Raw genomic sequence first — 18902 nt, 5'->3', positions numbered from 1 at the left:
AAGTGTAATTTGATCCTCATTCTTAGCTACATATCAGTCCTGGGATACATTCCATAGTTATGAAGTATTACCTTGAGAGATTTCATGCTTCCAAGCACATGGCAAATTTCTGCCCTAGGATGCAAATGCACAATTCTCTTTGAAGTCTGTAAGAGTCACAAAAGTAGAACATGCTGCACACTACAGCTGAGTTTTTTCTGTATTTAGCGTCAAGTTCTACTCGGCGTTACTTATTTAATTCTATTCCCTTCCAATTTTAATTGGAGGGCTACAACTGAGCTGAATTGGTCTCTCATGCCAACACTTAAAGTAATTAAATTAAATATAAGTCTATGCATACATCATTGTAAACGTGGTTTTTATAAAGCTAAGCAACCTCATTCTTCCGTGTAACAAAACTTTTTACTTATAATACTCCTACTATTTAATTAAATATGTTAATATAATTATGATACATTTATGTGCTTGTGTTTTGCATTACTTCACATTCTAGAAACCTTTCAATTTAAAATTAAATCCAAGATATCAGTGTAATTTCCATACTTATAATTCTCAAGAAAGGAGACTTTGCAAAAAGTATGCAGAGAAGTCTCATCTGTGTTTTACCAAGTGCTCTGCAGCCCAGTTCTGCATACTGCAGGCAGGCAAAATGCTCACTTTGTGAAGTGAATAAATATTCATTGTGCATTTATTTACTTCTGCTATTACTGGATTTAGTAATATAATTAAAACTATTAAAATTATTAATTAGAGGACAATACAGTTAAAAGAGTTTTAGATTACATGAGTTTAGCACATTGAGTCAGCTTAATTAAGTCTTGTCTATGTTTGGAAAATTACCGGAACCACTATGAAATAACCCCAGACAAGGATATGTAGATATGTGAACATCTATATGGGAATTTATTATGCTCAGTAATTCCAGAAAAGTATTTCCTTATAAATTCCATTATATTTTTAAGTGCGGACAAGTTCTAAATCTTGTTAGCATCAATATTGTGCACCGTTGACAGCTTTTACTCTGTAACACTCCAATGTGTTTACTTCAGTATCATCAAACCTTTAAAGCTTCACCCTGGAAAGAAGCAGGAACAGAAGCCTCCTGCATCCATTGACAGATTTAAATGTAACAACATCTACAAGTAACGCCATGACAAGGCAATCACCTTGCAGAATAAGAATGCCTTTTCTTGCTTAGCTGGCTTTGAAAGTGCATTAAGCTGTTTTGGACAAGGGTACTCTTTTTCAAGAAGAAAGCTCTGCTCGCTTGAAACTATTTGGGGATAATTGTTCCAGAATACCTAATAAATCCTTATACCTGGCCTTCCACCAATGCTTGCTGTGCTAGTATTGTGCCCAGTGCTTGCACTGCAGTTACCTCTCAAGGATCCCTGCTGTCAGAATAAAGGAATTAGATGCCAACACCATTCTCAAGAGGATCACTGCACACAAGAGAAATGCAGGATGAAGCTATATGCGCAAAACTCTGGGATTATGTAATTTTTGAGAACTAACATCACCAATATAGCCCATGATTTAAAAAGCCCCACCAACAACAAAAAGAAATAAAACCAAAAGCTACAAAACTGAGATATTAACATGAACAAAATATAAAGGATCTTCTCTTATTTGGATGTAGTTATGGCTTCAGGACAACATAAGCGCAAAATGACTGTGACTTATTTGTGACTCCTTCTCCATAAAACTGAAGCCCTTTCTTGGGCTGTGTTGCTCCACAGAGGTAGACTGTGATGAAAAAAAATACAAACTCTGTGCTACTCCTTTGGAATATCATGATCTCCACCATCTCCAAAGGCCATAGCACAGCTGAGAATGATTCTGGCCATTTCACAAACAATATGAATTAAAACACACAGATCATCCTATCTCAGTTATAGAACTGCAAACACTATTCTGTGGTGATGACTTGAGCACTTCTAACCTGCTCTTGGTCCTGCTTTTCCCTAAAAATGATCTTGAAGCTCACTTCTCTGCTCAACAAATTAGTCTGGAATCTTATTTCTAGTCCTAACACAGAATCCACTCAAGGCTGGTAGGATGGACCTTAGCCTCTGAGCTGATATATGACCAGAAACATAAGGATTCTGGCATAGTACAAACAGCACAAATGAACAATGAAAACTGTAATGTAAGAAAGCATGGGTTTCTATGTGTGAAGTTTAAAGACATGAAAATACGTCACTATAAATTCTAAGTTTCATTCTAGCTGACATACTGTATAATTTCAACTGAGCTCTATTTCCCAAGCATACTCTTCCGATTTTTCATATCGAGATGGGTGCCTTCCGGGTTTCTTTTCTGTTTAGCCACTTTTGCTAGGAGCAGTGCGTGACACAGCATAGTGATATTCTGACTCCTAAGTGGATACTAACTCCATTTAGTCTTTGTTATATTGTATATTTTCTTCGATTCAGACTCATGCCACTCCTATCAGGATAAGAGAATTCTTTAACATACAAAATACCAAAAAGAATTGCAACATCACCACATCACTTGAGAGTCTGTTCAGGAAGTTCTTGCATTTACTCCAGTATCAGTGTAATAAGAAAACATATGTATAATCTAAAAGAAGTAAAAATAAATGGCAAACTTTTCAGTTCTGAGGAGTTTACCTCTGTAACTTTATCTACATTATCATAGCAGGGCTGCAGTAGCTAAGAGGCAGAGATGACTGCCACAATTGCCCCACGAGCATCTTTTCTCCTCTCACAATCTGTATAAAACAAGGCCTTTCCCAGAGGTCCCGTCTGTTCCCCGAAATTGTCCATTGTTTTTGTAAAAATAACCTTTCATTCTTGCTGAACTTTAGCAGTCACCAAACTGCGTTCTTGCAGAATACTGCCTTCAATCTCCTTTTGTTGGAGATGCAACTCCCTATGGATGGCTTGGCAGATGGAGGTGTCCTCTTTTGCCATGTTCTGGCACACATGCCACAGCCTCTCCACTGAATTGGGCTTTTGCTCTTCTCTGCTCTTTTCACTTATTCTTTTTCCTTATCTGTTCTCTACAGCAATTTGCCTCTTTCAAAATTAGTTTTCCCTCCATCTGGCTTTGTACTTTTCAGTTACGTTTTCCTCTTTTCCTATCTCAAATGACAACAGAAGGCTCAAGAGACAGGTCTATAGCCAGCTTTTAAGAGCCTATTTAACCTACTTTCAGAGATACGTTCAATGCCTGCGGGCAGAGAAAGCAAACTGGATCAGCCCCATGGAACCATTTCCATTCTGTTCAAACCCACCCCTCTCAAGACCAGGTGCTCTGGGTCTCAGTGTGGGAGTAAGGACTAACAGCAGGTAGTTCTTCTAAAGGTGCCTGTTGCTTCAGTGAAGCCAATATTATATAAAATTACAGAACCCAGACTACTTCTCTGTTGTTATCTCAATGGCATCCGGACACGACTTTCCTCTTTTCCAGGTGCTTCTCCTATAAGTATCAATTATCAAAAGATTCTCACTGGAACTGTGAAATGTTTTTTCACTTCCAGACATGGCTCTCAGCTTCCTACTCCCAGAAATCCCAGCTCAATCTCCTGACATCCTCCAGTAATTAGGCAAGCCAGAGTTGCTCTGACTCGCATACAACCCTGGATACCAGCAAAGCTTCTTTCCACTGTCTCCAAGGCATCTAAAGGCTCCAGAATTCTGCTTTAAAGCTGTATGCTGTCTGGTATGGTCTGGAGATTTTGCAGATCATTTAAACTGAAAAATGGGAGGCTGTAATGAAACAAATAGTAAACACTATAATGTTTATTAGTGCTTGACATAAAAGATTCTGGTGTATGATTTTTCTGCAAAGACTAGATTCTGTGGACATGTAAATTAGAGAACACATGGAGCTCAGTAACAGTGTCAAGAGAAGGACTAAGGTCTTAATTTATTAAAAAATCACAACTAGGGCCCATTTTACACATGAATGCCTTCATTATATAGACAGCAAGCCAGAATATTTTATAAATAATACACACACATCCATATTTCATTAGATTGCCCAATATCCAAATTACTTGAAGCACAGGCTGTCTTGCAGAGTAGGCAACACACTTTCAAAGACCAAAGAATAACACTAACTACTCAGTCAAGAAAATTGAATCAACTGTGGATATTTTCTTACAACTGGTGGGTAAATCTAAACTAGACTATATACCCAACACTTTTTAAAAGTATGTGTATACAATCACCCCCAGTGTACTGGGATGTGCAGCATCCTCCCTTGGATGACAAAACCAGCACGATTTCCATTTGTGAGAAAGATGGAATACATTTTGGAAGACAACACTCAGATAAATTCCTACTCTGAAAAAGGTGTGTCATGGAAATGCCAGGAGTTCTGTTGTTCAGCATATAAATGATTCTAAATTTCATATAAATATCAGTAAAGAGGACTCATTTATACTAACCTTGACAGAGCTGAATAGAGTGTAAGTAAGCATGGAAAACGACCCACTATATTTCATGTGAGTAAAAAAAGGTATCTATAACTTATTTGTTCATTATTCAGTTGTTCATCTGACAAAGAATTACACTTTCAATTTTAAAAGAAGGAAATGGGTAACAAATATAAAATATGCATAGTTGCTTTTCTGTCTCTTTTGGGGGCAACATGGCAAAGTAAACTTCTGTTATTCTCCTTTCATTTTTACCATGATATTTTGCTACTTCTCCCAGAAAGTAGCATGGCTACTTAGCATGTAAGTGTTAGAAGCTTGGTAACACTCCCCCCTACTCCCAGGCTCTCAACTAAACAAAACTTCAAGAATAGCATTTAAAATCCCTAAGAGCAAAAACATCCCCAGTGCACAAATGTATCTGCACTTTTTTTTAATGTTCAGATAGCCCAGTCATCATCAAGGAAAACACTCCAGGATAAAGGAGAAAATAAAGACATATTCAGCTGGGTAATTTCTTTTCTGTGAAAATAACTTGGAGTGACAACACTGCTGTCTCTGCAACTCTCTGGCCACGAAAGTCATCTTAAGGCCAGCTTAATCCAGTGCTGTGTCCCTAAATATATATCTTGGCATCTAACAAGAAACGTGATTTTCAGAATTAATGGACAACCATGATCAGATTATTTAGTTAGCAGCGTAAAAATGAACAGACATTTGGTGGGTTTTACATGTTTTTCTCATCTGGCTGACAACCATAGCTGTGATTTTATTTTTTTTTAAGATCTAGTAGAAGCAGCATCTTTAAGATTAACTTCGGGATTTGGGAACATGTGAGTTCCTATTATTATACGTGCCATTGAAAATCCTTAGAAAATCTGGGGGAGTAAGTATAAAAAAGACACTGGAAAGAAGTGCTAATAAAAGCAGAGCGGGCTAAAGAAGCTGGGTGGGTGGGTTTGGAAGCCTTTCATGTATCCATAGCTTCTGCAGTTGATGAACTTACTGTAATTTGGAAGAAAAGTCATGTGAGATATAGCAAAACTGTCGGTGAAAAGCAAGAGGAACATGCTAATTCTTCCCATTTTTTCTCCTAGAAAGTCAGAACACTGCCTTCCTCAATACTCTGCTGTTCCTCCAAATAATGTCTGCTTAGAAAGAAAGATTAATTTTGGGGTTAATTATTGTTTTATTTAATTTTTAATCCACGTTCAAGACAAAAACTTATCAACACATTCAGATTTGATGCAGGAACAAGAAATGTCAGGCTAAAGAGGTGGTTTGGTATGAGAACGTATACAAGTCTGTTACAATTTACAGCCTAATTTTGTAGCGCTATAATGTTCTGCCGGGAGAAAAACAAACAAATAAGACAAACCTAAAATCTTAAATTTTAAGCAGCTTAAACAAGATATTTGCTAAAATGGGATAAGGGAATTTGCATATATAACATGCATTATACAATAATGTTCTGTTAAACAGAAAAAGGGATTTCCTTCTATACCTTTCCTTTCCAAATTCCATAGCATAGCGTACAATGATGGAACATGGAAGGAACAGTCACAGTTTCTTCAGAGCCTCTTATGCTGATGGACAGATACTAGGCCCTAACTTACAGAATTAGACACTAGTTTGGAAAGAATTACTGGAGGTCATCCAGTCCAGCTCCCCTCCAAGAGCAGGTTCAAATAGAGCAAGTTGATTGGGACCTTGTCCAGTTGAGTTTTTTTTACTCTCTCCAAGAGATTCCAGAACATCTCTCAGCACCTATTCAGGTTCTTGGCCACTCTTATGGTGAAAAAAATATGTCTTCATTTCTAATTACAAATTTCTCATGTCACAACTTGCGTCCATTGTGTTGCATCCTATTGCCTATTCCCTTCTATAATAAAACAACAAGACAAGAAGAGAGAAGTGGATGCTGCACTTATGAAGGAGGAGTCCCTTGATATGATATCAGCTGAGAACTCACTGGCTGAGGAGCAGCTCTGCTGGAACAGACCTGGGGGCTGTGGCAGACAGCAAGCCAAGCATAAGCACTCTCTGGCAGTAAAGTGTTCCTCCTGGGCTGCATTCAGGTGAGGGAAGTGATTTTCCCACTATTTGAAGGGCTCCATCTAGAATACCACATGCAGCTTTGGGCCCCCAGTAAATGACACTGATAAGCCAGAGTGAGTTCAGTGGAGGGTGGGGCTGGGGGCTGGATCACATGCTCTCTGAAAAGCTGGGTTTGTTCAGGCTGGAGAAGAGAAGGCTTTGGTGGGAGTTAATAGCAGCTTTCCATTTATAGAATGGAAAATTCTGAGGAGGTTATCAAGGAGAAGGGGCCAGGTTCTTACAGTGGTGCATGGCATGATGCTACGTCAATGAGCCTAAGTCAAAACAAGAGAGGTTAAGACTGGACATAAGGGGAAAAAAGAAAATCACTATTAGAAATAGCTAGTATTGGAACAGTGCAGAGAGGCTGTGCATCTCCATCCTTGGAGAGTTTCAAGACCAGACTGAATAATGGCCTAAGCAACCTGGTCAGATCTTCTAGATGACCCCGATTTGAGCAGAAAACTGAATTAGAGAGCTCCTGACAATCCTCCCAACCTGAGTTATCCTGTGATCCTATCCCTGTGCATCTTCAGTAAGTGTCTGGCTCCACCTTGTCTATACACTCTCATTTGATACATTTAGAGAGCAATTAGATCTCCCCTTAGGCTTCCTTTCTTAAAGCTGAATAAAGCTGTTTGCAGGTCCTGGGCATAAAACAGGAAATATACATATTTCTCAGAAAAGGAAAAAAACTCACTGAAATACAGATGTGGAAAGAGTAGAGTACAACCTAAACATGAGTATACAATGCAGTAAAAGGCCTGAGCAGTGAGAATAGTAAATTGGGGAAAGGAATTTGGGACTGAGAACAAAGAAACTGCTTCTATGATTGAGGATCCCTGTTCAGGATCCCTGTTCAGAGAAACTGGAATTTGACTACTCTTTGTCAATAATTGAGATGCACCAAAGAAACTACAAAGTATAACCCTTTTTTCTACCTACCTGAAACAATAAGAATCTGAATTTTTGGCTAACTGACTGGGTCAAAAGAAGAAGGAGGCATTCTGAAGTCTTTGACCCTGTTAAGAGAGATGTTTCTCCCTCCAAAATGTGCCTGTTTATTCTCCTCGCTTTAATGTGCCATTGTCAAATGGAAATGGTCACTAACCAGGAAAGCTACCCAGGGGAAACCAGAGGGTCACTGACACTATTCAGGAAATTCAAAGTTTGTATCATAAACCCTTCTTTAATGTTTTTTCTAGGAGACAGAATGTTTTAGCTAGTACTTTTCCAAATGAGTGAGTCACTAACACCCTTAATTCTGCAACTGCTGCTAATTTGAAGTGCCAGCCTTCTCCCCTCTTTCCCCAGAATGAAATAAAATACCGATGTTGCACTGTGTTGAAAATGGAAAGTTAGATGTAACACTATGCTACAAGGCCTCTGGAAGTTCCATTTACTTTTTATTATTTCTCTCCTCCCAGGCCTATGCCTAACTTAAGCCCTCTCAGCAAATTACTTCACACTTACTTCCACATCATTGGTCCTAAGAATGAAAGACAGACTCAAAAGGGTCTGCCCCTTAGCACACACTTAGCGAACCAACATCTAACACACATTAAAACAACAAAAGATAAAGTCATAGAAAACTTATGTTAACAGTTATCAGCATATATGTGAAATCAACAGATTTTGGTAACCTAAGAGGTCAGTGGGCCAAGGCCCCAGAAAACCTTTTATTTAGAAAAGCTACACAACACCACTTTGTTGGACAAAAGTGAGGCCTCTGAAGATGTTCTTTTCTCAGAGACAACTTCAGCCATAGCAATGCAAATCTCCAACTCCTTAAGTATCACATTAGTTGCTCTACTGTAAAAATGTATCACAGGTGGGGGTTTTGGGGTTAGTTTTCAGCCAGACTGGTTTCTTGATTCAGCTCACTGACTGATCATACGAATGCTTGTGCCAGCACAGGGGAAGGGAGAGGAATAGTTTGCTGGGAGCAATGGGGGAAGACAAGATTGTCCTTTTTGGCTGCTGTGCATAGTTATGTAAAATTAAAGTGATTATGTAGCTATGGCCTGAGGGATAGAAGAGGTCACAGATACTACCACGGCCTATAAACTGCTGTAGAAATTGTGTCAGTGTGTGTTGCCAAGAGACAAGCAAGGGAATTCAGTTCTTAACCTGTTGGAAAATCCACAAAGTGAAGCCCATTCACTCTATCTCCCTACAAAAGATCAATACTTCCCTCTCCACGCACAAGAGTCATACCAAACATTTTGATTTCCATTTTGTACCAGTAAGCTCTGCTTATCTACCTGGAATGATTCTGAAGTACTTTTCATAGGCCTTACGTGCATACTGAGATTTCAGAAACTTAGCTTAAATGTATTTTGAAATGTTTTCATCAAGTCAGAGCAATTGAGACTAAATGTGCTCTTATGACCTCAGACCATGAACAAGAGCACAGTGCTTAAAAGCCACCATGAAACAAGTGAGTCATGGTACCTGGTTATACTCAGGTCCAAGCTCTTTTTCTTCCTCAATTTTGTGATAACATAATTCAGTTTAGAACTTACTGAAATTACATTTAAATGCAGATCTCAGTATTTTCAGCTGAGGAAGACTAAGAAGATGCATGAAGTCAGATAATAATTATCACCTATTAGCCACAGTAAATATGACCTTAATCTGTTGAGTGTCTGTTTTGATTGAAATGAATTAAACTCAAGAGAGATTTTGTCAGCATGCTTTCCCAATACTTTTCACTATTTTAGAAAGCAGGTGTTTTTCCAGTAGAAATAGTTGTGATCACTACTTCGCACAGGCCACAAAAGGCCTACACAATACAATGAAAAGAAGTATATAATTTTAGCTAAATCTAAGCATATAACCATTAATATGCTTACATTTATATAACCTTAGATTTAGATAATATGCTTAGATAACCGTAACAATAACCATTGGTATTCACTCTTGATTATGGAAGACTGAAATTGAAATATGTATCTGTACCAAGCTATAATTTCCTACTTATTACTACACCTTTGTTCCAACTTCTTTACTACTACCACAATCAAGTGTCCTTCATTAGGATTACCAGCATCAATTACCTTTCTGAGTAAGAGTGATGCATCTACTATCAACATTCATAGCTCATACTGTTGCTAGGACTTCACAGCAACTGAAAAATCAAGTCCAAGTTGTTTTTTTTTGATGCATATCCTGAATAGATATGTTTCTTAAAGATATTGTTTTATAGAATAATAGATACGGAAAACAATGCTTTACTACACTGTATTATTCTTCATTGACAAATGTCAATAATTTTGCCGACCTTTTCTTTGTTCCTTCCACACTAGGTGGAAGCTTAGAGATTTGCTCTCATGAAATTTCATCCTTGAGATCTAAAGATTTATATTCTAATTAGAAGCCAAGTATTTTGAAGTACAGGGTTCTCTTTACAAATAAGTTTATGAATCTAAACAGCATGCTCAACTGTGGTTTAAAAAGAATAAGAAAAAACTACAGTCATTATAAAGAGTTTCACCTGAGTTTTGAAAAAAAACAAACATACTTTAAAGAACTATTTTATTCAAAGAAAATTAACTTCTCCCTCTACAAACATTGCACACCTTTCATGAGTGCCTTGGGACTGTGTGTTGAAGGTAAAGCTAGAAAATACACTAGTACAAATCAGACAGATTGTGTAATTCTGGTCTCTTACAGCTGTTGTCTACCTATTGGATATAAATTTCACAGACATGCTTTTGGAATAAACCCGGTGCCTGAGGGGGGGTGGGTGTTAACAATCAAACACAAAAGAAAAAAGCACTGAATAAATGTTCTATTTCAAGTTGTATACTGGTGTATCTCTTTTTTGTAAAAGTCAGTCCCTTAAGACCACCACACTCAGGACTTGCTCATACGTCTGCAGTAAAGTTACTAAAGAATCAAGGAGAGAGACCAAGATTTTGCTGACATTTCTAAAATGACGCCAATCACACAGTATCAAATTAAGTGTCAAGCACAGTGAACTCTAGGGATGAGTTTAGTTTTAAACTTCTAAAAATTACAAAGTTAGTAAGAACCTGTAATTTTTACCATTAATTCAGTGGAGGAAATATTTTTTACTCTGTCATTTGCAAAATCAGTCTCTAGTGCATGTATATTTATACCATTCCTCTCTCAACAGAGGTTGCATTAAGGGAGGAAAATTGAGGCATTTTTATAACTCTTTTTAAAAGATTACCTAGGAAAAAAATACAAAATAAGCACATCAGGGATGCCATTGCTACTTCTCCTTGATTTAAGCCCTGATCACACAATCTATTAGCACTCCCTAACTTTTGCTCCTCTAAATTGAAGATTACGACCATCATGTCATTTCAGATCACCCCCAAATTAGGCATGGTCAGCAAAACCCAAGCATAAATCAACATTATGGGAAATGTTGCTCATCTGAAAACAAAGGCAAAACTCATGTTGACTTCAGTGAAGCCAGTCTTCAAGATGATGATGCTGTGAAGTGTCTAAATTTCATGTTTCTTTATCAGAGTTATTTAAATAGTTACAATGATGCACATTAAAGTACATGATACATTAAAACACATCCTTCTTGACACCACCAAACAGCACAGTTCTCCCAGCATGGAATATCTCGGTTTAAGCCTTCCTGAAGTCACTGCCATTAACAATACATCTGGTTACATCCTGCTTCTAGCGCATATTTGCCCAGGTGGCTAATCTGACGCTAATTATTATGAAGGCTCTGAAACAGAACAGTTCAAAACTGGAGTAATTCCACACAAGGAGGACAGACATTTGCAGAGCTTTGCATGAACTTTGCTCAACCCATTTCCAGAAAGGCTTTTGCATATTTAAGAATTATTCTAGTAAGAGTTTCTAGAAATACTTTCTGAAGGGCATATTTCTAGTTCATAGCAAGCCACCTGAACCAAACTTTAAAAGCAGCTATAACTGGGACAAGGATAGAGATACCCCTCACAAAACAAGCCAGCTGGAACAACTACATAGAACAATCATTGTGACCAGTGGTCTTTCCGATGGATGGATGTAAACAGACACTCCCAGTTTTGGACTGGGATGTTGGAAGAAGAGAAAATGCTCTTTCTAGGTAATATTATTCATATCTCCCTATTTTATATCCCCTCGGTTGTACATTTTGTAGAGCTGGAGGAATTACTTTACCACCAGGCCTCTCAAGTTTTTCTTAAAATGGATAAATTTTACAATTCTTTTCTTTCCACAATATAGTATATTTTTTGGAAAGAATTTTTCAGGTAGTTGCACAATAAAATCCCAGCCTGGCTGAAATGGGAGAGAACACATTGAAGAGGTTGAGGAGGTTTACAGGATCAAGTAACTGTGTGGAGACAAAAAGTTTGCTTGCAGCTAATCTGTGCTTTTTTTTTTTTTTTTTTTTTGCCTTTTTTTTCAAATGGATTTCTAACTCCAGTCAAGAACCAGAGAGATCACAATTATGGGCAATTAATAGAAATTCCAAGAATACAGAGTGTGCAAATTATTTCTATCCAACCTTATAAATATGCACTGTTTTACTGTAAACTTGTCTTCTACTATGTACAGATTTTGCAGTCATAGTGCATACAGAACAAATCTAACTAAACTGATTAGTAATCATTTATGCTGATTAAAATCAGCCCATAAGATAGTAAAACTTTTTAAAGGGTGACAGACTTGTGCTTGGTACAGAATGCAGTGCCAAGGTATACATTAGCAGCAAACAATTAGCAGGTCCAACCTCCTTTGCTTTAGAAGCATCTAAAGCAGAAGGTTCTATATCAGTCTATTAACTTCATACATTGACACAACTACAGATTATCCGGTGTCTCCTAATAATAAAATTTCGTATCTGTTTTGTTCTTACTCTACCATCAACAAGTTTGGATAAAAATTAAGTGTTCCCATTTTAAAGTTTGCTCTCAACAGCCTGAAAAACAGTTTTTGACATGGTAGAATCTGCCTGCTCACTACAGTTTATATCAATCTACAGTCTTGCCTGCAAACCTACACAAACTTCTAGAAATATTAGCTCTTCTCAGAGCTGCCAGGGCACCAGTTTTGTAGCTACTAAATTATAAAGCTCAAAGCCCACTCTAAGGTAATTTAGCAAGATTCCAGGATTTCATTTCTTCTGTGTTGCTGCTACCTAATACCATAGAAAATAAATACAATTCAGGTATCATATAAGTATTATCTATGACTATTAAAAGCTTGCATATAAGATAAACCATGCTATCTATAGGAAGCGTTGCCATCTTCTACTAACTCTCTTTTATACAAAGAACTTTTCTTTATGATACAGAAGCCTGTTAGTGAAATTAGTCATATTGTCACATTATTCTCCAAGGGAAAAAAACAGTAAAATGGCCAGTTATCACCATTTATTTGTAAACTGTTGTGTGCATCGTGACCCTGAATTCCATTTGATATTTTGGTAAAGGGAAACAAAGCATGGAGTCACTCTTATTTCTTATTTGACCAAAGCAAACAAATTGTGGCCTAGAGATGTCTATATACATTTGTATTTGTTTATGCATACTTTGTCTTGTTAAACTTTAAAATACTCTGCCTGGCACAGTCAGGGTTTACTCCTGGGCAGACAGGCCTTTAAGCATTAGTAAAACACATACAGTCTTAATGAACATCATTTTCCAAAATGTTGAAATATAGAATCTCTCAAATACAAGTAAAACATTAAGTACAGAAATGAAATACAACTAAGTTGAAATTCGAAAAGCAAATGTTACAGAAACATTATTTAAAAAGTACCTAAAGCATTAGAATCATCCATTGAAATTGGAAAATATTTTTGGTGCTCTCTGACAAGCCATAAAATGCTACAATATAGGAACTGTAATAAAACATACATTCATTAGAGGACACACAAAAATTTTACAGATATGTCAAACATATAATTTGCCAGAATAAAAATTGTGGCAGTACCAAAAATAAAGTCCCAAAAATAAAGGTTTTACAAGCTTCAACTTAAAGCCATTTCAAACTATTTTTATTTTCAGAATGATTTTCGTATTAAAAGCCTTCTTCCAGTGGTAATTTTGTTCATTTAATTTAAGTCCATGGTTTCACTAATCCCTTTTGATGCTGAGCATCTTAAGACTAGGGGGAGGGAGGTGCTGAATCACAGCAAATGTTTATATTTCCTCCCAGAATATATCACTGAACCAGCTTGAATACTTCATGAATATGACTGTAAAGATCATAACAGTCAAACACAAAATCTGTTTTTATAATCTATAACATATTTGTAGCAATTAAAATAGCTGACCACATTAACATTTTAACCTAAAGATCCATTAGGAATGTATGCAATTTCTAATGAGTATTTTTGAGCTCTCCACAGAAAAAACTCCATCTTCAAGCAATTCCTGTCACCTCCTAATTACTGATTTGCAGTTTATTAGTCAGCAGATTTTCCATAGTTTTTTAAATAAGAAGCAAAACTTCTAGTTTCAGAACCTCCTACCTCCCCCACGGTAATCATGTAACATTACCTATCATTCATTAGGTAAAGGCTATTCAATTCTATTATCATTCATCTTTAATAAAAAACAAAGATTTCTCCAGAATTACTGAAACAGTTCATGTAGTGAACAAGAGGCTGTTTTAGGGCCCAAAGAATGGAATACCTGAAAACTATGAATTATATTAATATTTCTACATGTTCAGAGAGGATCCAAAGTGAGAAGAATCCTTGTATTACTGGATTCTGCATACTTGAATATCAAAACTTACAGGTCCTTTTATCTACACCAAGAAGACACCTTTCTTCGTTTATTTCTTTTATAAAATCAAGATCTATGAAAACAGGAAACTTTCACTGGATCCCACATATTTCATTTCATGTGTGTACATCAAATGGCTGTGTGTTCTCTCTGCTGAAACAGAGCAATGTAATTTCAGGCTTTATCATTTTATAGCAAAGACTACAAGAGGCTTTGAAGATATCATTGACTGTATTACAAATCAATATTAAATTATCTGTACAGGAAACATTTTCAAAAGATGGTCCACCATGCTTTCTCACAGGATCATGGATTTCTAGGATCATTCTCTACTAACTACTGTAAGCTACTACAGTTTAACTCGCTCTTCAATTATTTATGGGTCACAACAGCCAAACAACATTGTTTTGTATATATTCCACGTTAGGTACTTGGTTTGTAACTTACTATTGCCACACAAAACCGTGAAGGTAAAAGTCGCTGAATAAAAACATTTGTTTCATTTGAGAATATTTATGTAGTCATACAGCCAAGTGATGCAAAAGGCTGTCCTTTAGGCATTCTACCTTTCTTCAAAATAATGCATTCAAGATATATGTAAACAGTACTGAAGTGATTACTCTGTAGCACAATCTTTAAATGGCTATAGTCTGTTCTATTTAGCTTGATGTTGATTAGACATTTAAGAGATTAGTAATTTCAAATCACCTAAAGACCTTCATTACATTTCTATCAATTTCTGTGTATGTGAAAGCACATTTCAAAGCCTCCTCACTGCTGCCTTCTAAAACGTCTCATGACTGTCAAACTGAATTTATTTTTCAGACAAGCAGTATAAAATACATTTCACAATACAGTAACACAAACACAATAAAAAGAAGAGCCTATCAAGTGTGCAGATAAAGGGAAGGGAATTCTTGTCCTGTCATTGCCAAAAAGGCAAGACGCTTCAATAGGAAAAAAAAAAATCACAACCAAACCCCACACCACGGTTATAACCTCTAAAAAAAGTTCACACATTGAAGCCTCATATGGGTCTGTTTTGATTTGTGAGGAGTGACACTGGTGGTTGGAAAGGCTTATGCTAAATGTTCCAGACAGCTGATGCAACCACCTCTGCATCTGCCAGTTTGCAGCATGATGCTTCTAGAGCAGTGGGGCTGGCTGCCCTTACGGACTTGAAGGAGAAAGGGAAAAAAAGGTGGAGATCCACCACCACAAGAACTGCTAACATCAATATTCCTGCAAACAGCAACTACCCGTGTACAACATTAACCATCAGGAGCTGGACTCTTAATGCGTTTTTTAATCCAGTTTGAAAACTGCGAGGTGGCAGCTTACAAAGGTCCAACTCCACAGACAATGAGTATCCACCCGAGTTCAGCAGCTTCCCCAGTGCCCGTATTTATCTGGAATTACAGCCATCCCCATCTCAGCAGCAAGCACGCCCTGCCACCCCTGGGGATGTCACGGCACCCCCGCCGCAGGGTGGCTGAAGGACGGCCATGGCAGCCCCAGCCGGGCCCTGCCGCCTGAACTTCGGGTCCTCTCCCTGCGTTCCAGGGGCTGCACTGGGCGAAGGCAGCGGGAGCGGGGCCCGCAGCGCTCCGCTCTGTGCCGAGGTGGCCAAGGACGTGGTTGGGAAGGAGGAGACACGCCGAGAGCCCCGGGGAAGAGGAGGGACTGCCGGCTGGAGGGGGAAGGCGAGAGGGAAGGAGTCAGGTCGGAGACGGCACGGTCGGGAGCAAGGGGAAGGGGTGGGAGCCCGGCGGGGGCTCCCGGAGGCTCTCCCGGGGCCGCGGCGGGCGGCAGGAAGGGGCTGCCGGCTCTTTCCTGTCTCCATCCCCCTGGTGCAACCTGACCGCTTCCCCCGGGCCGTGCCCCAGCCGCGGAGCCCCCGCCCGGGCTCGGCCCTGGCCGGCCGCCCGGAGGGGGGCCAGCCCCAGACCCGCCGCGCCGCCCGGCGTGCCGGACCCTACCTTCGCCTGCAGATACTGGGGGTAGTAGTAGGTGGTGTACTGGGGGTACATCTGCTGTTTCCACACTTTGCCCATGAAGCTGGAAATGTAGCCTGCAGTGCAGGGATGGGGGGGTACTTTGGGGGGCTCCAGCCGCCTCTCCGTCTCTCTCCCTCACTCCTGCTTCTTCCTCTCCGGCGGCGGCGGCGGCGGCTCCTGCTCCTCGGCCGAGCCCAGACCTTCCTCCTCCTCCACCCAAAAGCCACAGCGGAGCGGTGGCGGGGGCAGGCACTCTCGCTCTCTCCCCGGGAGTTCCTGCCAAGTCCCCGCCCGGCCGGGCCGAGCAGGAGCAGCAGCGGCAGCGGCGCGGGGAGCGCTCGGGGCCGGCGCGGCGGCGGTGGCGGTGCCAGGCGGCGGGGCAGGGCTGGCGGAGGGGCGGGGGGAGAGGGGCCGAGGGGAGGCGCTTAGCCCCTCTAGGAGCCCGGGGCGAGCCCCAGCCCCGATCCGGCAGCGGGTCAGGTACCCAGGGTGCCGGTTGCTGCTTGGCTCAAGGGCCGCTCCAGCAGCGGCGAGAGCTGCGGTGCCCGGCAGGAGCGAAGCGGGGGCTTTCCACGGTCTGGAGAAGGAGGAGGAGGAGGGTTGCAGTGGCCGCATCGCGCCCGGCTCAGCTCTGACCTAATTAGCCCGGTTGTGCTTTGTTATCGCCCTCGCTCTTTGTGCATCTCGCTGCCGAGCAGTGGTGCAGGACGCAATCTGGAAGGGAGTACGATTTTGGGAAACCAAATTTGGCTTCAGTTCTGCCTGGCGGTACAGGGTCCATTTATCTGCCGGGAGCAAAAGGGACTGCAGTGCTAAAATCAGTTTACAGAGCAGCAACCACAAAACCAGACCAAATTCTCTGTTTGGCCCACTGCACATTCCTAAATTTGTACTTTAGCCAGCGGTGCTGAGTACTCTTCATTCTGACACGGGAAACATCCCTGTTCTAGTCAATAATAGTTATATTTTTTCACTTGAATATTTTTCTGTCTGAAAGCTAATTTCCAAACAGAAGTAGGGACTGGCAGCACACTATAGTCCACTGTTGTTTGTAAAAACCCCACTTAGTCCAGTGGTTTACTTCTAACAAATCCATCTCTTTTCAACCAATGATAAACTGATCCTCAGAGCATTAGGCAGATGCCGTTTCTTTGTCACACTAATCACCATCATTTTTGTCTTGCAGCATTGTTTGATTAATAAAACATGTATGTAAGGTCCACAAAAACTCCCGAGTCTATTAGCATCAGCCAAACTAAATGTGGTAATAGTGAAAAAAAAAAAAAAGGTTAAAAACCTCAAGGATGTACAGGCATGCCAGAGCGATAGCAAAGGCAGCTTTTGTGCAGCCATGAATCCCTAGTGCAGACTGAGCAATGAGAGGTAACTGTAGATATTCTTCCAAATTCCACCTGAGCAGAGGACAATTATGCAAAAGACATCGCAGCTCTCCTGGCCAGCCATTAAGACCGCTTTAAAAGTTTTTTCCATGGAAGGAAGTCGTAAGCACTTTATGATCCACACAGATTAAGAAACTAGTTGCATTTTTAGGAAAAGGCTTTTTCTTTAGGAAATACATGGGAGCTTTTGGATTTTGGTTAGGTTTGGCCAGTTTGGTTTGGTTCTTTGCTTTGTTATGGTTTTTGATAACTTTGAATTACTTTGAAAAGAAGTTTTATGATAATAAGTTTTTTAAAATAAGTGTTTTGGGGTTTTTTGAAAACTTTGAATGACTTTGAAAAGAAGGATGAACACAGAAAGCATGCAGATTGGTAACATTTTTGTGCCCACAATGGTAATTTTCTGTGGGAGGGACAAAGATTAAACTTAGAGAAAAGTTGTGCAGAACAGAAATACCAGGTATTTGAGGGGGTTAAGAATGTGTATCTGGAGAAGCTGAAATGGCCTTGGTCAAAGTCAGCTGTCCTCTGTTTACTGGCATTTATGCAGTGAAAAAAGCATACAGGCTGCAATTATCTCTGAAGCATGCAAGGTAATATGGTGATATGGCTCCAAGGTAGTGTATGGTCAGAGGATAGCAGAAATGAAGTTTCAGAGCTTCATGGGGAAATGTGTTGCTACAGCCCAGATACGTGAGGATACTGTTATAGACTGCTTTGAGAACTGCCAAATTGTGGTCTGAAGTTCTTGGTTGAACTACAAAGAATGTGGTGCTGGCCTCTCATAAACTGACAGGTTTTGGGTGCCAGTACACTTAGTTTTCTTCTGAGAAAAACAGAATAAGCAAGAAGAAGAAATAAAGACGGGTAAATGATGAATGCGTTTTCTGGGGATTTTCCTGAGGAGAAGGAAAGAATGAGATCTGGAAGAAAACATATTATACTGAAGCCATCTGGAAATAGAAGAGTGTTTTTCTAGAATCCGTCTTCATGTAAACAGCAACTGTGGTTGTCACAAGTATGTTGTGCAATCCTGAATGAGGAGAGAAGCATCCAGAAGAAAAAAAAAATCTTTAGGAAATGAGGAAAAATGCAGCCTATGTCGTTCCAGCCTTTACAACTGCAACAGTCTCCAGCTTAGTTGTGTCAAGTTACTGAGAATGGCTGATGGCTGCCAGCAAGAGGAGCAGCAATATACTCTGCCACAACGGCTCCTGAAAGTGATGAAAGAAGAAATCTGGCTAAGAGAGTATTTGATTTCAACTGC

General features: G+C 39.7%; 1 protein-coding gene across 2 annotated transcripts in view; it reads right to left on the bottom strand.

Annotated features, from left to right (window-relative positions):
* Positions 1-16501, bottom strand: part of RBMS1 (RNA binding motif single stranded interacting protein 1) — a 142517-nt gene extending 126016 nt beyond the window's left edge. Inside the window, exon 1 of one of the 2 annotated variants that reach the window (XM_027878457.1) lies at positions 16218-16501. In XM_027878457.1, coding sequence (XP_027734258.1) covers positions 16218-16292 — 75 coding nt within the window. In that variant the 5' untranslated portion in view covers positions 16293-16501. The remainder of the gene's footprint in view (positions 1-16217) is intronic. The other variant, XM_027878465.1, reaches the window with a different exon arrangement.
* Between the last annotated feature and the right edge of the window lie 2401 nt (positions 16502-18902).

The sequence above is a fragment of the Empidonax traillii genome, unplaced genomic scaffold, assembly GCF_003031625.1.
Source record: "Empidonax traillii isolate 1590-97213 ecotype Southwest subspecies unplaced genomic scaffold, ASM303162v1 scaffold5:size3517227, whole genome shotgun sequence".
NCBI classification, from domain to species: Eukaryota; Metazoa; Chordata; class Aves; order Passeriformes; family Tyrannidae; genus Empidonax; species Empidonax traillii.
This window is presented reverse-complemented; position numbering and strand designations above follow the sequence as displayed.